Below are 24853 nucleotides of genomic sequence, written 5' to 3'. Positions count from 1 at the left end.
CCTGGACAGTCCTCTCCAGTGTCTGGCATCCTCTTAGAACCTGTATATGTGTTCTACTGCAGCCTCTGACTTCCACCAAGATGAATACTACATGATTCTGATTCCCAGTGTCTTTTCATTCTCTGTGTATATTCTGGTGTATAACTCCATGACACATGCTCTGAATTTAACCAAGAGTGAAGTCTATACAGTGTCCTCAGATCATCAAACCACCAGAACAGCAGGAGCCTTTAATAAAAAAAAAAAGTACTTACTCTTGATGTCCCTTCAGCAGAGTGTTGAATAGAGAGGGCTTTCCTAGTGTCTCTCCCTCCCTTGCCATCGTTACCCCATGCCACTTTTGTCAGCCCCCCTCAATCACCTCTTTTTCTACTCTTTAAAATTTCTGTGATGAAAAATACAGTGTAGACTTTCCTAGGCTCTTTGTTTTAAGTTCAGCTGGTGGCTCTTGTGTTTCCTTTCACTGGGAGACAAGAGCACCCAAACTGTGCCAATCCTTCCCTTGTTCTGCTTTATAAAGTTTTCTATTTCATTTTGCTATTGGTGGTAAATATTTTTAGCAATCATCTACCTCTTCTGATAGCTATTATCCAACTTTCTCCAGTTTATTTCCTGGAGATCAGAGAAGATCATGCCTAAGTGTTTTGTACCATTGTAGTTTCTTCCCTTTTTTGAAATTTTAAAAGATGTTTTTAATTGAAATAGATTTTTGTAACTCTTTCCCTTTTCTTCATCCAATCTCTCCCAACTACCTCCCTCAAACCCTTCCATGTTCCCTCACTCTCAATCTGATAGCCTCTTTTTCTTTGTTATTATTATTACACACACACATCCACACACACACGTGTATATATACATATATACATGAATATATATAGATACAACCTGCTGAGTATGTTTTTGTTGGTGGTGGTGTGTATCAAAGTTGAGCATTTTGCACTAGACAACCAATAACAGGTCTCATCACTGGGAGAGGGTAATTCTCCTTCTTCCAGAAGTCACTATTAACTATAGTTCTTTGTATAGAGATGGGACTCCATGAAAATTTCCCCCTTCCATGTTAAAATTCCATTAATATTGCCATTGTTCTGATCTTGTTTATGCAGTCATTTCCAGACAAGACTGTTTCATGAACGATTTCTTGGTATTCTTGTTCTTACACACTTCCTGCTCCCTCTTCCATAGATGAAGGAATTGTGATGTAGATGTATCTGTTGAGGCTGTACTCTCCACAATCTGTTAATTTCTGAACTGTACCCAGTTATTCCCCCCTCCTTTTATTCATTTATTTTTAAAGGTATTTATTGAAGAGCATTCCACATTTGTATGCAATGACATGATTATTTTTCCCCAACATATTCACCTCTCAACTTTGTGTCACTTATTTTTTATAACATACTAAGTCTATTTAATCCTGCTGTGTGGCTCTGTAGTGAACCAAGTGCAGCCTTTTAGTTCTTAAACTAAATGTTTAGTTCTTAAACATTTTTTCATGGCACATAGTCAGGTTATAAGAGATGGGTCAAATGTGTGTATGGTGCGATCAGTATATAAACTTGTTCCAAATACCAATATCTCTTTGTAGACTATAAAAAATTTTCCAGTGTGTTGACTAGGGTTGACAAAAAAGCTTTGCTATAAAAAAACCTTAGCATCAACATCCCTAAGTTACTGAACCTCAGTTTTTCAAAACACCCGAATCAATTGGTATGCATTTTCCTTTAAAAAAACAAAACAAAAAAAACATTTGTTTTTGGTGTTTTGCCTGCATACGTATCTGTGCACCACATTCATGCAGTTCCCCCAGGAGGTCAAAAGAGGGCAATTGATCCTCTGGAACTGAGGTTGCAGATGTTTGTGAGCCACCATGTGAATGCTGGGAATTGAACCCTGGTCCTCTGCAAGAGTGGCCAGTGCTCTTAACCTCTGAGCCATTTCTCCAGCCCCTGGTGAAATATATTTTCTTGATGTGTTAACAAACAGTGAGTTTGTGTTCAATATGGTATTTAACAAGATGCTCATGGCCTTCTAGTCACAAACATAATCACAGTTTGACTCAAAAGGCAAGAGCAGCATACATTTGAAGAAACATTATTTTTCACAGCACCATTAAATCCCTGTAGTGTAAACTCAGAAAGTAACAATTACAGGGGTTTCCAGATTTCAGGTGGCAGCTGATGGAAACAGGAGTAAGGAAGATGCAGAAGGCTTGAAGGTTGGCACAGGGTGGTTCAAAGAACACTGTAAGTGCTAAACCAGCAATTAGAAAATCTGACTCTCCTTTGCAGTCACTAGAATGACGTCGCAGACTCTACATTTTCGGGTGTGGGGAAAGTGATTTAAATAATCATTAAAAATGCAAGACACGACCCAGAGGGCTTCCATGTAAATCCCAATTCTGCTAGTTGATAGCACTGTGATATTCATAAATGTATCAACAGTTCAGTGCCTCAGTTTGCCTAAGTACATATTATTTAGAGTACCATCTTCATAGTTACTTTCAGAACAAATGAGAACTTGTGGCTAATACAGTGTATGATTAATGGCTGTGGTGGTTGATGTAATTGTTAAATCTTTTTTTTTTAATGAAAATGGTTAAAACTTCAAAAGAAAACAAATATAGTAGAAGACATAAGAAATCACCATCCACACACAAGTACCTCAAGTTTGGAGAACCTGCGTTAGGATGATGAACAAGTGAGCAGAAAAGAGAAAAGAAAGCTGAAGTGGGAAGCAGGAGAGGGAGTCAGGAGCTAAGGCAGGCAGTTACCAATGAGCAGCAGCAGCCGTCTAAGAGTCAATTCTGAGATGTTTGAAATCAAAAAGAAGCACTCACCATCTGGTCAAGAACCACACCTGTGGCGATTTGAATGAAAAATGGCCCCATAAACTCACAAGGAGTGGCATTATGGAGGTGTGTCCTGTTGGAGTAGTTGTAGTCTTCTTGGAGGAAGTGTTGTCACTGGGGGTGGGCTTTGGGGGTTCAGAATCTCAAGCCAGTCTCAGTGTCATTCTTTTCTTGCTGCCTGCCAATCCTTACTTAGAACTCTCAGCTGCTCTTCAGCATCATGTCTGCCTGCCTGCTCTCATGCTTCCTGCAGTGATGACAATGGACCGAACCTCTGAACTGTAAGCCAGCCCCCTGTTGCAGAATATCTGATCACACTGTGAACACTGAGATTGCATTATTTACTGGAAAAACTGGTTTCTACTTGTGGCTCAGCCTTAGTATATATCTTTAATCCAAGAACTTTCTACTTGAATATTGTAAACAGGATTAAATAAAGTCAACCATAGGTCAAGAGACAAAGCAAGGAAATTGATGGGGAATAGTATGTCCTCCAAAATGATGAGTGAAGAAATTAAAGAAAGCAGGTACATAAGTGATCACAATAGCACAAATGTGAGATGTACAGGTGCTGAAGGCTTTGTGATGAGCACCAGCAGAGGACAGGTTCATTACTGCTCTCAATATCATTGTGTATGACACAGTGATACAGAATATATCAAATGCACAGACCACAAGAGCAACTAACAGACCATAGACTGCATTGACCTTGACATTGCCACAGGATATCTTGGCCACAGACATGTGGTCACAATAGGCATGAGGGATGAGGTTGCCTCGGCAATAGGGCAGGCGCTTGGTGAGGAACGTGAAAGGGAGGATGAATGCCACACTCCTCAGAAATGGAGCAAGACTAGCCTTGGCAATCACAGGGTTGTTCAGGATGGTCCCATAGTGTAAAGGGTAGCAGATGGCCACATATCGATCCAGGGCCATGAGCATTAGCATACCGGATTCTGTAGCTATGAAGGTGTGCACAAAGAACATCTGGGCCAGGCAGGCTTTAAATCCAATCTTCTTGAGGTTGAACCAGAATATACACAGCATATTTGGCACAGTGGTGGTGCACAAGGTTATATCAGTGAAGGAGAGCAGGGTTAGAAAGTAGTACATGGGTCGGTGCAGGATCTCCTCATGGCCAATAAGGTACATAAGCCCACAGTTCCCCACTAGAGCAATTATGTACATAAAGCAGAATGGCAGAGAGATCCAGACATGTGCTTCGTCCAGCCCAGGAATACCACTCAGAATAAAGAATTCTGGGGTCAAGCTGGAGCTGTTAGCTCCAGACATAATGACTGGCAGGATGAAAGCATTTTACATCCTTTAACACTGTCAGTCTCCTGGAACAGAATATAAATCAAAGGTAAGTAGAGGATTAGGAAAATAAATACAAAGAAAAGTCACTAAGAAGTTGATTTCTATGAGATCTCTGAAACTAGAAGTGATTAAACTTCCTTGTAACCATTCTCTCTAGCTTCATGTCCTAACTTTTTTTTTTTAAATCACAAAATATATGACACTGGCAAGCTGTTCAGTCATTCATGCCCCAGAATTATCTGTTTTCACTGAGATAATAATTGCACCATGCTTACAGTGTTGCTTGGATTATCCAACAGGATGATTGAAAATGTTGTGCTAACAGTGTGTACAGTGAATATTGAATAAATACCAATATCAGTCACTATTTTTATTACTACCAGTATCATTAGATCCTGTCTCAATTTAGAGCATTCTATCAGATAAGTTTTCTCTTGACTGATATATGTCAAATAAGAGGATTTTTCATCTTGCTCAAAATCCAGACACATTTTGTATTTATCAGGGAAATAACAGTGTAAGGTTTTGAAGCATTCATTATCACAGGGAATTCAAGTTTCAACTTTTGAAAGGAATGCTAGTTAACTAAAGCCTTCAAGAGTGAATATATATTTCTGGTTGTGTAGGTAAAACATTGTAATCTATAATGAAATTGAGGGGCCATCTCATTTTTAGATCCTTACAAGGCTCCTGCTACAGTGAAATGACCAAGCAAGTAGCTGCTAGTACTTCAATGAGAGACTTATTCTTTGTGGAATGCTGCTTCAGTTGGCTCAGCTTCTTCTAACACAGCCGGAGGGCATCCAAGCCACAATACAATAAAAGGGGCCAGAATACATGGAGACACATGAGCTGCTGGGTCTGAATTGCTGACTTATAAATTAAAACTGATAAACTACTGACGAAACCATCACTATGTCCCAAACATCAGTAACATAAAAAAGTACATTCAGTAAATCACAGACAGAAAAAAAGGACAGTCAGTAAAACACAGACAGACAAATCAGTCAGTCATTCCTTCCATTTCATTAGTATATACTTTTCCTTCTAGTTTATCCCCATTCCTGTATGACTCCTGCAGACTTGCAGAACTGCTCTCTACCAGGGAACCACAGTGGATACAATTGGCAAGACCCAGGTAAGTGACTGTCATCCTCCTTCCTGATCTCCATTCTGCTCTCTCCATACTTGCCTTTAATCCTGCTGCACTCTGCCTACCTGGTCCCCTGCTCCCTACTCATCTACATCCCCGGGACACTGCCTTTTGGTGCAAATCTCCAGAGTCCCCCTAGTTCTTCCTACTGCCCCTCTCAGCTTTTCCTTCTAGCTCATCTCCGTTCCTTTGTGATTCTCACCAGTTCACAGACCAGCTCTCTACTAGGGACTGCTCACTGACAACACTTGACTGGGACCCAGAACTGCTCTCTGCCAGAGACCCCACCACTGCCACACTTGGCACTGCCACACTTGGCTAGGATCTGAAGTGAGCAACAGCAACCAAAGAACAGAACACCTACCCAACCAAGACAAAACCAGATATGTACACCAAGACACACTTCACATATCATAACGCCAGATGTCTAGATCCCAATGCAAAAACAAGAAATTGAACCACAAAGACAATATATCTCCTTCCAGAAGCCAGAAACCTATCATAATAGGCTCCAAGAAAAGCAATTTCTCTGAAGCATAAGGCAAGGACTTCAAAATAGTAATTCGAAAATGTTCAAGGCCCTTCAAGTGGATATGAGTTAATGTTTTAATGAAGATAATGAAAACACAAAAAATTGACTGAAATAAGGAAAAAATTCAGGCTATGAAAGTAGAAAGAAACAGAACCACTAAATAAAACCCAAACTGAAGTAAAGCTGGTAATGAAAACTCAGGATGTCAAACCAAAACCTCAGAGATAAGCTTCACCAACAGATGAAAAAATGTGAAAGAGAATTTTAGGACTTGAAGACAAGGTAGAAGAGATGGATAGTTCAGTCAAAGAAAATATATGTGTAGAATTTCCTGTTTCAAGTTTCAATAAACTGCAATGATTTACTAGTTGGACTATTTATAATATATGCAAAAGAAGGGAAAGCAATTTGCTATGTGTCCATTCTGAAAAATGCAGTAACAGCCTATTTTGCTTGGTATAAGAATGTGGGAACTGAGAGTCTGGATCAAACCTTATTTCTTAAGTTGATTATCTGGATAGAAGAGAAAAACCACAAAGCTTTCCTTGAATAATTGCAAGCCTCAAAGGGTAAGGACAGCATTATATACCTTGGCTTCTTATATCAGTTGTGACTGTATCTGAATATGGGTACCACAGAAAACCTGGCTAAGATTCAAGTGTTCTGAACTTATAAGTTACAATTATAAGCTGATAGTCAAACTAATGAATCTGAGGCATTTACGGCAGTGCTCGCCTGTGCTGCACTGGGCCACTTCACTGCAGTCTTGGTTCTGAACACAGTATGCACACTTTGCACCATTTGCGCTGTCATTCCACTCAGTACCAACACTGCCTGAGTCATCTTGACTCAGGTTCAAGAATATTATTTGTGATGGATTGTAGTGTGCTTAATTGTTCATGAAAGGTCCTTCAGCTTTTATAGAAAAATAATGGTTTAATTACAAAAACAAAGATGTTTTCCTGCCATCATTACTTAGCATGTATCAAATTAGTATCTCTTTGGATCACATTGTGTTATAATGTTTGAATTTAAATATTGTTATTTATGTTACTGACTTCAGTTTCATTAAAAAATCATTAAATGATTTGGACTGAATTTCTATCAATTTCTAAAATCACCATAAACAACTCATTTCTGTTTCGTGCTACATAGTCACGTGTAGCAGCCTTCTCAGTCTTGGCAATTATAAAAAAAATATCCATGAACTCAAAAATATGCTGAAGATGTACTGTGTCCCACAGTAAGAAATATTCAGTCAGGTTTTAGTTCATTTTAAAATAAATAAGCACATATATCTCATTAATAGAAATTTTCTTTTGTCTCTAATAAATGGTAAAATTATATGCATACCAAAGATATAGTTTAAAATAAATTTCTTTCTGATTTATTTTTCAGTGTTTTGTTTGTATTCTTATTTTACAACCCTATGCACTTGGGTTATGTAAAAACTTCCCAGGAGGAAGGGAGTCATAAATGGAAAATGTTCTAAAAGTTCTACTCTGTGCCATAGACATGTTAGAATGCCTAGATGAGAAGTGCTCCTCCAATCAGTTCCTGGAATACAGTCATCAATGCAAATTATCTGTTATAATAATCACCAACATGTTATCAGAAATGTTTTACCCTTTAACAATTTATTGTCTTCAACATTCTTTAAAGCATTCTAGTTTCTCAGGTTACATTAATCAACCAAGTAGATAATTCTCTTATGTTATGTGTGCTAATATTCCAGTGCAGGCTGATTCCTTTATTCAACTCTAGACATCCTCATTGTATCATGTATAAGTAAGGAAATCTAGGCGTAGGGTGTCTTAAAACTACCTTAACTCACAAAAGCAAAGTGGTGGCAAAGTATGAGTTTCCACTTGAAAGTTCATGAATTTCTGTCACTGTACTGGACAGACCCTACTGCTGAGAAACAGCTGCACAAGCTCATGAGAACAGAAGAACCCAATGCTTAGGCGCAAAAATGAAAAAAAAAATCTTATTTTTGATTGTATCTGAAGAGAGAGAGACAGAACAAACACAAGAAGTTATAGAGTTAGTCCTTCATTGAGCGAGCTGTCCACCCAGAGCCTGTCTATGAGATTGCTGGATTTTCATGTTCACACCAGTTCACACGGATGTTATGTGGCACCTGGCTATGTGAGAGACTGCACTAGAGGACTTCTGTAGAAGGTCTTCTCCTACCAAGTCCTCCCAACACCTTCTACTCTCTGGTTTTCTAATCTTGGGCAAATTCCCATTTTCCCTTCCAGACCATTACACTAGAAGCAATTCTGAGCATTATTATCTCTTAGTTAAGGCAAAAACACTTTCCTCCTATAGGAACCTAAAACTGCCCAAACTTTGCTATCTCTGTGAAATTACAGGTAGATTAACATTTGTTTCACAGTTTAGGAAGGTCATATTTTCTTTTTATTCCCCCAATGAATAATTATGTATCATTGTTCTAGTCAACAACCACACCCAATCACTACATTTCTTCTAATTTTCAAAATCAAGAGTCTTTGGAAGTCATCTCAACTCACCTTGGTGTCACCAAAGACAAGACTAGTGTGCATGACTGAGCATCAGGAGTTCTATGACAAACAGATTTTGCCTGCAGGCAGCACGGCTGGACCTTTTGAGGAATGCGAAACTTTGAGTTTGTGTGCCTGATTGGGTCTTTTCAGTTTGCAATCCCAGGAGACCCAGAGAAAAGGATAGAACCTTTGGGATTCTTGTGGAAATTTCTGCACTTACTGACCTGTTTTCAAGCTAAAGCCTCTCCTGTTTTGATTATTGTTGTTACATATATGTGTGTGTGCATATGTATGTATGTGTGTGCGTGAACGTATGTGTGTGTGTGTACACACACAGTCAGCCAAGTACATTTTTGTTGTTTATGTGTATTTGGTTTCAGAGCCAACCACTTTATATTGTCTGAACAATTAAGGGGCTTAACCTTGGAACAGGCTAATTCTCCTTCTCCCAGCATCCTTTAGTTGTCTGTAGCTCTTAGTCTAGGGGTGAGACCCTGTGGAATTTACAAATTAACATGTCTGTTGATATTGCCATTGTTTTGGTTTGACTTATGCAGCTATTTCTAGGCAAAACTGTAGATGTAATTCTAAACGGTCTTATTAAATAAAAAACAAACCCAGTGCCAGTTATTGGGGTGAATACTGGAATATCAGAGAAGCAGAACAAGACACAGCCAGCTTGCCTCACCAATTCCTCAGCTGATCCTGTTTCCTCAAACTGGAAGCCTCTGAGTCCTCATCCAGAATGGATTTCAGCCAAACTGCTGCTCAAAAGCCTGAAAGCTTAACCAGCTCTAGTTCCTGGTTTTCACACCTTTTATACCTTTCTGCTTTTGCCATCATTTCCTGGGATGAAAGACTCACTTCCTGGAATTAAAGGGGTGAGTCACCATGCCTGGATATTTCCAGTGTGGCTTTAACTCACAGAGATCCAGAAGGATCTCTGCCTCCCAAGTGATAGGATTAAAGGCGAGCGTGTCACCATTTTCTGGCCTCTATGTCTATCTCGTGGCTGTTCTGTCCTCTGACCCCAGATAAGTTTATTAGGATGCACAATATATTGGGGGACACAATATATCACCACACAAAACTGTTTCACAGGAGTATTTCTGGCATTCTGGCTTTTACAAAATTTCTGTCCCCTCTTCCTGGACAGTCCCTGAGCCATAGATGCAGGAGTTCTGATGCAGATGCATCTACTACAGCTGGGATCCCCATAATCCATTGATCCCGCATTGTGTCCAGTTGTAGTTTTTTGTGATGGTCTCCACTTGCTGTGAAGAGACAATTCTTTGATGATGGACAGTAGTTACACTTATCTGTAGTAGGTATAAGAATGACTTAAAAAGTATAAGGAATTATACTGGTGACTTAATCTTGTGTAGGTCAAGATCTCCACCAAACACAGAACAATGCAGAAAGTCATCCTTCAACTTTCATTGAGAGTGTATCAGTACCAATGCCTGCAATCATAAGCCTAACAAACATCAGATAAAGTGTAAAATGGCACAACTAACTAAGAAATTTCATTGTAAATTTCCCATGTAAATACCATGTAAGCTGCCAAGGAAATTTCATTGTAAATTTCCCATGTAAATACATGGGAAATGATAGTTTGTTTTCTATGGTCTATGATAGTTTGTTTTCTATGGTCTATGACCTAGCTAATCCCAGGAAGCTGGCTAGATTTCCAGTACCAAGCACAATTTTCCTCCTGTTGAATGTGCCTTAAGTCCAATTAGACAGCGTTGGCTGTCACTGACATGTGAGTGACACTTATTTGACTTTTTATGAATATTTTGCTATGTTGGTAATTGTGGTTCATGGGTATTACAGCTGGGTAGGACTTTTTAATTGCTCCTCTCCCTTGGCAGCTTATATGGTATTTTAAGGAACCACAGAAGCTAGACCACAGGAAGGAGGATTTCAGGTTAGATCCAGCTTGAATTATCTGAGTCCTGTGTTCTAAGTGTACAGTGTCTGTATCGATAGCGGCCCACCCTCAACCATTGAGAGGCAACTAAGGACTACATCCATAACATACATTGTTTGGGGAGGCAATTGAAGTATCTGGACCAACTATTTGGAAGTTTTCTCACGCCCTGCACTGGGGCTTTTTTTCCCCCATAGCTTAAAAAAATAGACTTCAAGCCAAAACTAGTTAGACAAGATAAAGAAATTTATATCATACTGATTAAAGGAACAATTCATCAAGGAGACATTGCAACATATTCCTAATTGTATCCAATGTTATGAAACTAAAGACAAAGATCTATCTTAACACAAAAGTAATGGATGCTTTCAATATCTAAAACTCACTAATACATAGATTATAACAAGAACAAACCTACTATGTCCAAATTACATGCTATTGTGTAAATATATTAGGAATTCATAATCCATCCATTATACTTAGATTGCATAAACATTCATACATATCCCTTTGTGGACCAATGTTTTTATTTACTCTGAGAACGATAACACCAAATCATAAAGATGATATATGCAGAACTAATGAAATTTCTTAGTTAGTTGTGCCATTTTACACTTTATCTGATGTTTGTTAGGCTTATGATTGCAGGCATTGGTACTGATACACTCTCAAGGAAAGTTGAAGGATGACTTTCTGCATTGTTCTGTGTTTGGTGGAGATCTTGACCTACACAAGATTAAGTCAACAAAATATCTGGCATGGATGGGGAGGTCACAAAGTACTGAGGAGCTATTGACAATTGATGGCATGTGGGAAAGAAAGAGTTTGGTTTTTTGTTTTGTTTTGCTTTGCTTTCTTTTTTAACAGAAATTCAGTCCCTGACAGGCTACTCATGTTCTAGTATATACTGGCACAACTAAATTGTCTAAATGGGTTTTTAAAAAGAGCACATGAAATTGGGAGGGACTTGGTGTTGCTACATGGGGAAGAACAGTGTGGGATGAAATGGGAAGTGATTTGATCAAAATACATTATATGCATATATGAAATTTTCAAACAAAAAGTAGTTAAAAATTCTTTGTACATTCACCATGACACAAAGCATATTGATTATTTGTTTTGAAATTGTTAGTATCATTTTCCTTTACAATAAAATAGTAAGAATGAAACCCAACCACTAAAACATTTAGGTGTATGATATACAAGTATACAAAAAACAAATATTTATGTGTGTTTATTCATGTAGATGTAGACACATGTATTCATTAATTTAATGAATAAACATAACACATAAACTAGGAGAAATTTTCTACATTACTCTTAGATGTTACATCTGATTATGTGTTTATCGTGTCTCCTTTTCAAAACTATAAAATACATGTGAATATATACATATATAAATGAAAATGCACACACATTATACATATATATATATATATATAGTAGTTGTTGAGATGTCATAAGACTGAATTGTGAACAAGGTAATAAAATGAAAGACAAATATTTCCAACTATCAGAATTTTTTCAGAATCTACGCCTGGGACAGGATATGTAACTTTGGTACAATTTCCCTCTAGTTTCACCTGTGCTTGAAGACGAAATAAATGCTAAAATTACCTCAACAGTCCCAAAGGGTCTTATCTCTCCAACCACAGTCTTCTGAGACACTGAACTACAAAGACCCAATCAAGTGCACACTCTCCATGCTGCAGATCACTCAAAATAATACAGCAATGCTGGCTGGGGGTAAAACCATTTACGTGCAGGCGCTCAGGCATGTACACTGCTCTGGTCTTTTCTGGCACTGAGGTAAGTTTGAGTGACTTCCAATGACTCTTATTGTGAGAAAATTAAAAACTTTAAGTCCAAGAAATCCAAGAGATGCAGACAATTAAATTTCCACCAACTCCTACAGTACATTTCCTGGGAAAGAAGGAAAGAAAGGCTCCCATAACTGAAGCAACAGTAAAATGACTTCATAATTCACCAGAGACAGTGAAGTTTGGGCAGTCATGGGTTGCAACAAGAATGAAATGTATTTTCTTTACCTTGACTAATGGATAGCTATGCTCAGATTTGCTTCCAGTAGAAATGACCTTTGTAGGGGAAGTGGGAAGTAATACAAAACAAGACTTAAATACTAAAAATATATTGAGAGAACTTGCTAAGGGAGGCTCCTCTGCAAAAATTCACCCAAGCAAATCCCCCACACAACCAGAGGCCACACAGCATCTTTGAAAGGAGTCCCAGATAATCCTGCAGCTGTCTGACAGATTTGTTGTGTGGAGAGATTCCCCCAGTGAGAAATTAACTCTCCTGGCTCCTCACATCTGCCCTGTCTCTACCCTGTTACAATTAAGGGTAAGGGATTTTTTTCTGCCTTGCATTTGTAAATCATGTTCTTATGTCATCATAATTTGCTAAACATGTTACACTCAGCTGATGAAACTGGCCATCAGCATTAGGATATGTCACTCGAGGTCACAGACACAAACACCGAGTGTGTGGCTGAAAATTCAAACTTTTGTTTGATCCTTGCCTTGCCACTTTAAATATTGTCTTCCCAAACCTGTATTTTCTAATCTACACAATGAAGACATAAGATGCATCTGTGTTATTTAGGTTTGAGTACAAGAATCAACCTTCTCTGCAATATTAGTAACTTAAATGTATGGGATTTTGTCTATTTGCTTAATTAATGTATTTCCTCAAATTAGAATGGTGTCAGGAATGTCTAAGGCAGAGTATCAAGACAATGAATAGTGTATGCCTTATCCCGTATCTTACAATTAATGTAAGAACTAATATACATCAATGACTAAATTACAGGCACTGACAATATTCTCATCTTGCTGTATGAACACATCTATAATTTGTAATACTAGAGATTTCTTCCTTTAAGGGTTCTAAAATTGTAGAAAAATCATTTGCTTCTTCAAATTCAGGTTTATTCTGCTATTTTGTGTTGCAAAGAAGCTTTAATTCAGAGTCAGGGTCCCTACATCTCTACTGTAAATATGTTATACAAAGAAGCTCATATTTTTAGAGAATAGATTTTTAGGAACCTAGTTTTTTCTTATTTGAAATATATTTTAGTGCCTTTAATAGTGCTGAAATAACTGTAGAACACTATGGAGCCCAGAAATCTGACATGGGAAATTTGAGACAAAATTCCCTGTACCGTAGAAGGGAAAGGAAGAACTGGGTTTGATTTGTCTGTGATGTGATTGGGCATTGTGGTAGATTACTCACTATGATTGAGAGACAGTGTGGGTTCCTGCACTTGTTGATTAGTTCTAAGTTTCGAGCAGAATGCAGACCCAACAGTTTAAATCTCTCCAAATATCCTGGCCCCCTCCTTTTTTTTAATGTGGCTTTTGTACCCTCTGGCTATGTTAGGATTGAGACATGTAAGGTACATTCCAAATACACAGACAAATTCTCTTCAGAAATTCTAGTGGCTAATAGCTTTGTAACCTTTAAGTAATAGCAGCCTTTCAGGAAATCTGGTAAGATTTCCCTGGATTCCATTCCAGATTTAAAGATATGTCTGTCCCCCTGCTCTGACACATGGGGACAGATTTCAACTGCTTGGAGGTCATAGAATCTAGCATTTCTTTTTGTAATATGGTGCTCAATAATAACAATAATGATTACTGCTTGTATTCCTGGAATATTCCTTATTCATAGTCTTAGCATGTTGTATAAAATTATCCTTTTCCATAATCTTGTCAACACTGAGTTTGATGCACTTGTTACATCATTGTAGAGAGTTAAAGGTGAACATAAATTGGTTAATCAACTAGTCAGCATCATACACCATGTCAAGTGAAAAGTGGCAGGAGACTATGAAACTACATAGAATGACTGCAAACCTTTTTAATGATTTCACTTTAATGCTATTGTTTGTTTTCTAAGCCCTCTACTTACCTTTTATTTATATACTTTCCCAGAAAACTGACATTATTGTTGGGTATAAAATGCTCTCATCCTGCCAGCCATTATGTCTGGAGCCAACAGCTCCAGCCTGACCCCTGAATTCTTTATCCTGAATGGTGTTCCCGGGCTGGAAGCTGCACATGTCTGGATCTCTCTGCCATTCTGCTTCATGTACATGATTGCTGTTGTGGGGAACTGTGGGCTTATCTACCTCATTGGCCATGAGGAGGCACTGCACCGGCCCATGTACTACTTCTTGGCCTTACTCTCCTTCACTGATGTCACCTGGTGCACCACCACTGTTCCCAATATGCTGTGCATATTCTGGTTCAACTTCAAGGAGATTGGATTCAATTCTTGCTTGGTCCAGATGTTCTTTGTCCATATGTTGACTGGAATGGAATCTGGTGTGCTCATGCTCATGGCCCTGGACCGTTATGTAGCTATCTGCTATCCTCTTCGTTATACCACCATCCTCACCAACCCTGTGATTGCCAAGGCTGGTCTTGCTACTTTCTTGAGGAGTGTGATGCTCATCTTTCCATTTACTGTCCTCACCAAGCGCTTGCCCTATTGCCGAGGCACCCTTATTCCCCACACTTACTGTGATCACATGTCTGTGGCCAAGGTATCCTGTGGCAATGCCAAGGTCAATGCAATCTATGGCCTTATGGTGGCTCTACTGATTGGTGTGTTCGACATTTGCTGTATCTCTGTGTCTTACACTATGATACTTCGAGCAGTGGTGAGTCTGTCCTCTTCAGATGCTCGTCACAAAGCCTTCAGCACCTGTACATCTCACATCTGTGCTATTGTGATTACATATGTGCCTGCCTTTTTTACTTTCTTCACTCACCGTTTTGGAGGACACACTATTCCCCATCACATCCACATCATAGTAGCCAACCTCTACCTGCTACTGCCCCCGACCATGAATCCAATTGTTTATGGTGTCAAGACCAAGCAGATTCGGGAAAGTGTAATCAAATTTTTACTCGGAGACAAAATGGGCATTACCTAAAACAAATGCATTTTAAGACCAGTTGCAGCTGCTTGTGATGAGGAAAATAGTGGAGCAAAATGTCATAAAAGATGAGTGAAATAGTATTAATTCATCTAACATGTAAATGTGCTGAAGCCTTTGCAATCATAGCTTATGAAATATTCTTTGTAAGGAAAGTTCTGCCAAAGTATAGAATGTAGAAATTAGTATGCAATGTACTCATTCTTTATAATTTTATTATGTTTACAAAATTGTATATAGATAGAAATTATGAAAATATAATGAAATGATGGGTGTTGGCTAAATGTCAATCTGTTTTCTGTATTTAAAAGATAGGCTTGTGGAAATTTGAGACAATCTTGTCCTCTCCACTAAGGGGCAAACTCTACTTAGATCAAGTACATTGCTGATGTAGAAAACATGGGTTCATTGTTGCAGTGTATATAAGACAAACTGTATTTTGATATTGTTGTGGAATACCCCAATTCTAATTATTTGTTAACTTTGTAAATACTCTCTAAGTGTGCCTGAGCTGGCCTACCCTGGTAATCAGATTGGTGAATACCCTAACTGTCATCATAGAGCCTTCATCCAGTAACTGGTGGTGAAAGCAGATGCAGAGATGCACAGCCAAGCATCAGGCCGAGCTCCAGAAGTCCAGTTGAAGAGAGGGAAGAGGGATTCTATGAGCAAGGGGCATCAAGATCAGATGGGGAAACTTACAGATACAACCCAGCCAAGCTAGTGGGAACTCATGAACTTTAGACCAACAGATGTGAAGCATGCATGGGACTGGATTAGGCCTTCTACATAAGCGAGAGACAGTTGTGCAGCTTGGTCTGTTTAAGGGGCCCCTGGCAGTGGGAATAGGATTCATCCCTGGTGCATGAATTTGCTTTTTGGAGCCCAATACCTATGGTGGGACACTTTGCACAGCCTTGGTGCAGGAGGAGGGGCTTGGACCTGCCTCTACTGAATGTACCAGGCTCTGCTGACTCCCCATGGGAGGTCTTACCTTTTCAGAGGAGGGGATGTGGGGATGGGCTGGTGGGGGAGGCTGGGGAAGGAGCAGGAGGAGGGATGAGACAGAGATCTGTGGTTGGTATGTAAAATGAATAAAAATTTTCTTAATAATAAATAAATAAATACTCTCTAGTTTTCTTAAATGGCCAAGAGTTCTATTCTTCCCTGAACATTCATTTTCTAAGCTTCATGGAAAATGGATCTACGAGACTTAATTCCATTATTGACTAAGAAGGTAAAATCATCAGCTTACTACAGTATTTGATATTATTTCACTAATTCACTCATTTTTGAGACACAAAATACTATTAACTAACACTACTAACTTAAACTGGATCTAATTTGAGGAATACAGAGCTGAATGTCAAATAATTCAAAATTGCAAGGCACTGAGAATAGACATACTGGCCAGGGTAATGTGATGAAACAGACATGAAAAAAGGAGAAGAGAGCATTAAAAATGGATGCAATCTTGAAGAAGGACATTTTAGTGGACAACTATTAGAGAGAATACTTCATTGGTTTTGGATTCAGTTAGTCTGAAGGTTAAATTCTTTGATTTTTATAAGGATTAGACATTGTCCTGTTAATGAATTCCTGTAAAATGTCAATTTCTGTACTTTTTCCAAATATGGCAAAAGCTTACCAATAAAATGTATCTGGATAATTAAATATGCCAGTTCTTAAAGAAATAACACAACATGGTCTCTGGTATATTCTAATTATTTAATTAATTGTGCTATTATATATGAGCTGTTACTTTCAACTCAGCCCATTCTCACACAGACCTCCACTTTTTTCTCGTCTTAAAAAATTATACCTACAAGGTCATTTGCTGCTGTTTTTCTACCTGGGTCAGAAAGCAGCCACTTTAACTTTTTCCCCTTGATTAATAAAGGATCTCTCTGTTAAAACAGGTGTTTGGGTATGCTTTGTGCCTAGTCCAGGGTCCAGAAGGGACCCCTCCATGTGCAGGATTTCCTTCACTGATGCCAAGACTTGGATAAGCCTGTAACACCCCAACCTTTTTTCACACATTCCAGCCTTTCTGGCACCCCATTCTCTCATCCAACCGAGGCTCAGAACTTGTGGGAGTAGCCAACCAATTACTGGTCTAACCTGTGGACCATGTCATGAGGAGCCCATGCCCAACACTGCAAGGATGGGCTGGAACCTGAGGCTGGATAGTAGAACCAAATATAACTGGCAAAATAAACATACAAACTAACAAGCAAACAAATATAAATAAATAAATAAATAAATCCTACTGAAACATTCTGAAATATTCATAGATTGGTTCCTATCCTAATCATCATCCCACCAACTGAAGGGAAAAGATACAGAGACCTACAGCCAAACATTAGGCAGAGCTCAGGAAATCTTGCAGAAGGGCAGTAGGAGGAAGAGAATTCAGGGATTCAAGGAGAACATGACCCACAGAATTTAACTTATCAGGGCTCAAAATGTCTCAGAGAGACTTAAGGGGCAGTCAAGGAGCTTGCAGGGGTCTTCACTAGGTCCCCTGCATATATGGTATGGTTGTTCAGTTTGGTGGTGTTGTAAAACTCCTAACAGTGGGAGTGGGGTTTCTCTGAGTCTTTTGTCTGATCATGGGACCCTTCTCCTCCTGCTGTGTTGCCTCATCCAGAGTTGATATGAGGGTTTGTGCCTGGTTACATTGTGTCTTGCTATGCTCAGTTAGGTTGATATCCTTTGGAGGCCTGCTCTTTTATGAAGGGAAATGGAGGAGGAGCAGGTCTGGGGAGAGGTGAGGTGTGGAGGTAATTGGGAAAAGTGGTGGAAGGGGAACTGGAGTCTGAATGTAATGTATGTGATGATAATAGAAAGAATGAACAGAAGGAAGGAAGGAAGGAAAGGAGGGAGAGAGGGAGGGAGGGAGGTTGCAAACATGGTTTAAGTGAAATACTGTCACCCTCACACTAGAATCAGGGAGCTGTTGATCCAGCCTACTGAGAACAAAAATCACCTGCCCAATTAAAGCCAATTAAGCAAGCTTTATTTGCTATGCATATTGCTGACTCTACAATGAGATTTGAGAATACAGTGACGGTTAACCTAGAGTTCAGCCCACCTCCTAGGGAAAAAATTTAAAATGGGGATTTTGTAACATAAAGATCGTGCAAGAGTCTTTTATGGAAGAAGATAGCAGAATAGATTATTTGACAAATCATCTTAGCAAAATGTCCCAAGGTTCCTTGACAGAACACCTTATCTTGTTGGGGGTAGAGTACTAGTGAGTCAAATTTGAACTTTGTAGCAATTGGACACAACTTATAACAAATGGCTTTTTACACTAATATGGAATCAGGCTGGTCCATCAAGTTGCTATGTTCATTCAAAGAACTCTTAAGTTTCTTTCTTTCTTTTCTTGCTTTCTTTACTTTATTTCTTCTTTCCTTCCTTCCTTTCCCTCCCTTCCCTTCATTCTTTCTTTTTTTTTCTTTCTATGTTTTCTCTGTGTAATCTTGGCTGTCCTAATACTAACTCTGTAGACCAGACTGGCCTGGAACTCACAGAGATCTGCTTGCCTCTTGAGTGCTAGGATTAATGGTGTGTGCCACATGTAGATGAATTTCTAATCAGTCTTATTAAATAAGAAACACAGAGCCAAATACAGGGATGAAAGCTGTAGAGATCAGAGAAATAGTGATAGTCACCAATTAATGTTAGCTCACCAAACCACCATAGCTTCCCAAGAGAACCCAACTTCTCTCTAACCTGCTCCTTTATTGCCTTAATGTTCTGCCCTCTCATTGGCTTATTCCAGCCACTTCACTTCCTGGTCACTGCCTGTCTGTACAGACCTGCAGCTCTCTATGTTTGGTACTGGGATTAAAGGCATGTGTCACCACACTTGGCTATGTCTTTGAACACACAGAAACTCTGCCTGCCATGTGATCGGATTAAGGGCATGTGCTACCACCATCTGACTTTTGTTTATGCCTGGCTGTGATCTCTGATATCCAGGCTTACTTTATTTACTAACACACAAATAAAATATCACCACAGATACCTAAAATCTCTAACCAAGATTTTCAAGCAATATTTGATAAAGGCATTAAAATTGAGACCTAGCTGTCTTGCACTGGTCTATCAAGCAGCTTCTCTGAGCTATAGAATCCTGATGCCAACACCAGACAGGGTGCTACTTTCAGGAGGTTAGCTGAAACCATACAAAGGCCACAGTCTCTTTTTTATGTCACAGACAAGGTCACTTGATCAACGAGGTTATATGATCTCTAAGAAGATTATTGTTTGCATTTAGAACGTCCACACTAAAAAAAAAGATCTTGAACCTACATTCTGTTTCTTTAGCTTATATGAGGAAAGAGGGACCAAACATTTGAGCAACTTTACCATGCATATTAATATAGAAGTGATACCCACAACAAAACCTCTAATTACTGATAATAACATATTTATGGAACCCTGGGCCCTCTGCTGTTTAACTGCTATGCAGGTGATTGAATCACCCATCTAACCCCATCATGTTAACACAGTCACACTAGATTTCATCCCCTTTGAAAGCAATGAAACCAGATTCCTCTTTTTCCATTCCAACGCTGAGTAGAGACTTCCAAGAGTATTTCCAAACTGATTTGAGTGCACGCCAAAAAGAAAAGACCAACAAAGAATGTGAAATTCCAGAATTTTATTGCTCCAAAGAATTGCTGCTCAAGCACAATGAATAAAAAAGTTCCCACAGTGTGTTCTACATCGCAAACCCAAAAGAAAGATTTTATAGGGAAGAGCTAGAGAAGACAGCATGGCCTGAACCTTGCTGGCTGAATACAAATCCTGCATCAAAAGCCTATGGATGGTGAGCTGCCTCTACCATGATCAGATTCCATGAGTTCCACTAGAGGCCCCTGCAGAACTCCCCTAGGAAAACAGAAGCTTTGTGGGGTTTAACTCATCCTAGGACCCTGGGGAGTTTTTTCCACATTCAAACAGTCATTCTTAGGGACTCAGCAAGGCCAGACAAGGGCACAGAAGAAGGGTGAGACAGTCTGTCCTTCCTGGGACACAGGTCCGAATTTCCTGCTCCAAGGGCTTCTTCCAGGTCAGATATGTCCACAGGACACAGGGTTAGTAATTGCACACAGGTAGAGGCCTCCACTTCTTCTTCTTGCCTCTTGATGTTCCTCCCTGACTGCAGAGCTGTGCAGTGTTCATGGCTCCCTGAGCAGGCAGGAATCTGGCAGAATTGTGATGTGGGTAATTCTCCTTGTCAGGATCTTTCCAGTCCAAGTGCCCGGTGTACCTGGGCTGGTGAATCACAACTGCATTGGCTGGCAGAGTGGGTTCAACACTTCTGAGGTTCAGTACAGGTTTCAGCCGGTTCTGTTCCTGAAGCACTTTCCACTCCTGTAAGGACATTTCTTTGGTTGCTGTATTCTCCACGTGTTCTTCTGGTTCTGCAGCTCCCACCCAAGACCCTCTGTTGAGCTTTCTGTTCTGCCATTGTCCAACCTGAGCCTTGCTGACTGTGCCTACTGGCCCCTTGACACTGTCCTTGTTTAGTTCAGTCTCCCGGATGTAGAAGAGCACATATGCAGGCTCACTCAGGACAGAAGTCACATCCCACCTCTCAACCTTAGAATCATCCATCTTATACCACTTCCCACTACCAGCTCTGACATAACAGAAGTAATGTCCACAGTGACAAGTCATACCAGCATGGACCATCACAGCATAAAGGGCATACACCAGCGGTCCTCCCTCAGGCTGAGACATGTATGGCCGCAGGTCAATGGACTCTGGGTAACTTACATGTGTTGCTGGAGGGTTTCTCTCCAGGTTCCCCAAGCCCCGCAGTCCCACAATCCACATATAAAAATAATCACTCAGATGCTTATATCACTTATAAACTGTATGGCCATGGCAGGCTTCTTGCTAACTGTTCTTTTATCTTAAATTAACCCATTTTTATAAATCTATACCTTGCCACGTGGCTGGTGGCTTACCAGAGTCTCTACATGCTGCTTCTCCTGGCAGTGGCTGCAGTGTCTCTCTTTTCTTCTTCCTGTTTCCCCAATTCTCCTCTCTCTTTGTCCGCCTATACTTCCTGCCTGGTCACTGGCCATCAGTGTTTTATTTATATAGAGTGATATCCACAGCATACGTGCTTGTCCACTTTGCCACCCATGAAGTCTGAGAAGCGATTCAATACCAGCAGGAGAACCTTCGAGGCAGTTTCAATTGTCAGGGTCTTTGAAGCTGGCATCTTCTCCTGGCAATGGTCACAGTGGTAGGCATTTTCCCCACACAGCTCTTCAGGCTTCACTAAATCCTCCAAGGCTTGGTTCACACTCTGAGCTGTGTTGATATCCAGGGAGATGTCCAGAAAGGGGTTAACAGAATCTGAGGTGCCCTGGCAGCTGAGACACTTGATTTGAGATCTGCATGAGCCTCCAAATATCTCATGGATCAGGCTGCTGTCTTCACAGGGGCCTTCTGAGTGCTTGCTCCCTCGAAGGCAGGATTCGTGCATGGCGTTCAAGGTGAACATCAGAAACTCATGGGCATCTTCCTGCTTGTCCTTGTGGAAGGTGGCAGTCAGCTTCTTCGGGGGCTGCATGACATCCCCGGAGTGGAGGAGACTCTGGGTCACATGAGTTTCCATGGCGCACATTATGCAGTCTTCCTGGTGACAACAGCTCCGAGAGTGCTCCTGGGAGAGCATGTAGTCGGCAAGAGGTGGTGTGTGTGTCAGACACTGCAGCGCTGCGTTGAGGTAGCAGGTGTTGCCCGTGTTCAGGAGACCTGCACCCACACCTTCGGGTCTCTCCCAACTCACACTGTGCTTGTTCCTGGTGGCCAGCTTGGATGCAGCCTGAGTTTCATCCTGATACAGGTCTGGGGTGGCAGGAGTTGATTCATTTGAACCTGCTGAAGGATAAAAACACAAAGAGACTTCAGGGTCTACAGTGTCGAATGAGGACCTGCATGCTGTAAAGGTCTTACAGTGAGATTCCCCTTCTGAGAGCCTCAGAGCTGCACCATGTCTCCAGACGCCAGCTCTGAACACCTTGCGGGAAGTCTTCTCAGCGAGTGGAAGGATGTTTTCCCTTCTAAGGAGCACTACAAGTGAGGACTGCGTCCCAAAACTGATCCTTTTATACTTCAGCCCCGTGGCCACTCCCACTAATCCTGCTGGGACAGCCAATCCCCTACAAGCCTCTAACTGCCTAGTGCAATTTAGGGTGTGGCTTATGCAAAGCAGCACTGAAATCTGATCTCTTTGGTTTCCACTTCCCTGGAATCAGGTCCTTTGCCTAAGGTGTCTTATGCTTGGGTTTTCCTTGTGACAAAATTTAAAAACCACATCACATAAAGACAGGATGGTAGACCTGCCATACAAGAGTCTCCTTCATGTTGTTGATCCCACCGAAGAAAAGTAAAACCCATCAACATGAATTGTTTTGGATTGAAGGAAGCAGCCTTTACTTCTGTGTACAGCAAAACATGTCCAGGGGATGTTCTAACTCTCCACCCCAACCTTAGCCCCAATGTGGGGCTCAGGAGATCCTCAGCATGTTAACTCTAAGCTCCTTTTACAGGGCAAAATCTGGGGTCTCCAGATAGAAATTTGTCAACATAGAAACTTGGTAACCAAAATATAAAAGGATATGGTGGTATGAGACTCTTTAGCAAGAAGTTTTGGTGGTGTGGGGATTGTGTATTTCAAGGCACAGTCAGGTGGGGACCAAGTTGAATTGTGGGAAGGTTTAAGGTATGATCATGTCAATTTCCAGTAAATAGAAAATTAAGTTTTACAGCAAGTTGAAAAGATCTCATTTTCATCTTGTAAGACAGCTCTTGATCTTAAGACGGAGTCAGGTTGGTTCACCAATTTCCTAGGCAGGACTCAGGGGGGTGGGGGAGGATACTGAGAAGACTGAAGGAAGGGGAAATTGCTGTTGGGGGTTGTATTGTAGGAGAGAAGAATAAATAAAAGAAAGAAAGCAAACATGATTTAAGAGAAAAGTCATCATTCTCACACCAAAATCTCATTAGTGACCCTGTAGCTCAAGAGCAAAAACTACCAACCTAATTAAAGCCAAGTAAGCAAGCTTTATTTACAAAGAATATATATATTATGCTGCAATGCAGGATTTGAGAATACAATGTTGCTTAACTTTTCAGGCCCCTTTTATAGGGAAAATATGTAAAATGTAGATTTTGTAACAAGGATTTTGCAGGAGAATTTTACAGAAGCAGATAGCAGATTAGATTATTTGACAGATCATCTTGGCAAAACTTCTCAAAGTTCCTTGACATAACTAACATCTTATCTATTCGGGGTAGAGTACCTGTGAGTCAAACTTGAATTTTGTAGGAAATAGAAACAACTTATTCTGACGTTATAACAATGTGGCTTTTTACCCTAGTATGGAATCAGACTGGTCCATCCCAACCCCATGTTCATCTGAAAACACCCTTCTCTCTCTGTCTCTCTCCCTCTCTCTCTGTGTCTCTCTTTCTGTCTCTGTCTGTCTGTCTGTCTTTGTCTGCCTCTGTCTTTGTCTAGGACAGCCTGTCTGTCCTAGAACTCACTCTGTAAATCAGTCTGTTCTCAAACTCACAGATATGCACAAATCTGTCTGCCTCTGCCTCTGCCTCTTGAGTGCTGGGGTTGAAAATGTGCACCACGTACTTTCTAACCAAGCTTTTCCAGCAAAATTTGATGAAGAAATCACATCTGAGATCTAGCTGTCTCTTCCTCATTTATGGAGGAGATTCTCTGATCTGTTTAATCCAGACCCCCATACTGGACCTGATACTCCTTTCAGTAGGCTGGCTGAAATAGTACAGAGACCAAATTGCTTCATAATCACTTTTACATGGACCAGTCAAAGTCATATGATCAATGATGTCTACTAATCTGCAAGGAGACTATTGTCTGAATTTAGGCTATCATCACTGAAAAAAAAATGACCTTGAACCTACCAGTCCATTTCTTTAGTGAATATCAGTTAGGAGGGGATCTAGCATTTGTCCAACTATACCAAGCATATTAATGTAGGAGTGTTACCCTCAACAAAATATCTAGTTACTTATAATAATTTTTACAGTGTCATCAGCCCTCTGTTGTGTAACTACTTTGTAAGTGATTAAATCACCCATCTAATCCCACCATGCTGACACAATCACACTGGATTTCATTCCCTTAGGGAGCAATGAAACCAGATGCCTGTTTTTCCATTCCTAAGAAGAATAAACAAGTCATACTACCATCTTATTTATTGTTTTGTTGTATTATCCTTGTTATCTTGTAGATCAATTCACTGACTTAGTTGTTCATCCAGTACGTTCATATTGATTTTGTGTCTCTGGTGAGTCTGTGTGTGCCAGTGATACAATCTTAGACCTTGCACATTTTGGCTAAATCCTTTACCTCTGTCATTTCCCACATTCCCTTTCCATTTTTATTTTCAGTCAGAATTTGACTAAGTTTTCTGGAGTGTCTTTCAATGCAAGATATACCCAGGACACAAATTCCATTTCACCTACTTTAATATACCCTTAAAGATCTGGGTTATTAATTTT

The 24853-nt window shown here is 40.1% G+C and overlaps 3 protein-coding genes across 3 annotated transcripts; 1 reads left to right on the top strand and 2 right to left on the bottom strand.

The window, feature by feature from the left end:
- Positions 1 to 3298: 3298 nt before the first annotated feature.
- Positions 3299 to 4141, bottom strand: LOC114688698 (olfactory receptor 52N2-like). Its single transcript, XM_028863234.1, has one exon. The coding sequence runs from the start codon at positions 4139 to 4141 to the stop codon at positions 3299 to 3301; it is 843 nt and encodes a 280-aa protein (XP_028719067.1).
- Positions 4142 to 14317: 10176 nt separating this feature from the next.
- LOC114688708 (olfactory receptor 52N2-like) lies at positions 14318 to 15274 on the top strand. Its single transcript, XM_028863245.1, has one exon. The coding sequence runs from the start codon at positions 14318 to 14320 to the stop codon at positions 15272 to 15274; it is 957 nt and encodes a 318-aa protein (XP_028719078.1).
- A 5115-nt stretch (positions 15275 to 20389) lies between these two features.
- Positions 20390 to 24261, bottom strand: LOC114688701 (ubiquitin carboxyl-terminal hydrolase 17-like protein B). The gene is made up of 3 exons (XM_028863237.1): positions 24254 to 24261; positions 21419 to 22491; positions 20390 to 21081 (listed from the first exon to the last, which is right to left on the bottom strand). Exons 1-3 carry the CDS (start codon positions 24259 to 24261, stop codon positions 20390 to 20392), a joined length of 1773 nt encoding a protein of 590 aa, XP_028719070.1.
- Positions 24262 to 24853: the final 592 nt, after the last annotated feature.

The sequence above is a fragment of the Peromyscus leucopus genome, chromosome 1 (genome assembly GCF_004664715.2).
Source record: "Peromyscus leucopus breed LL Stock chromosome 1, UCI_PerLeu_2.1, whole genome shotgun sequence".
Lineage (NCBI taxonomy): Eukaryota > Metazoa > Chordata > Mammalia > Rodentia > Cricetidae > Peromyscus > Peromyscus leucopus.
Note: the sequence above shows the minus strand (reverse complement) of the source record. Positions and strands in the feature narration are given on the sequence as shown.

Bases quoted from the DNA above. Each gene is read 5' to 3' on its own strand.
- LOC114688708 (XM_028863245.1), top strand. From the start codon at position 14,318: ATGTCTGGAGCCAACAGCTCCAGCCTGACCCCTGAATTCTTTATCCTG.
- LOC114688701 (XM_028863237.1), bottom strand. The intron at 21,082-21,418 runs GTGGATATCACT...GAAACCCTCCAG, and splicing joins AGTGGACAAGCACGTATGCT to CAACACATGTAAGTTACCCA.
- LOC114688698 (XM_028863234.1), bottom strand. From the start codon at position 4,141: ATGTCTGGAGCTAACAGCTCCAGCTTGACCCCAGAATTCTTTATTCTG.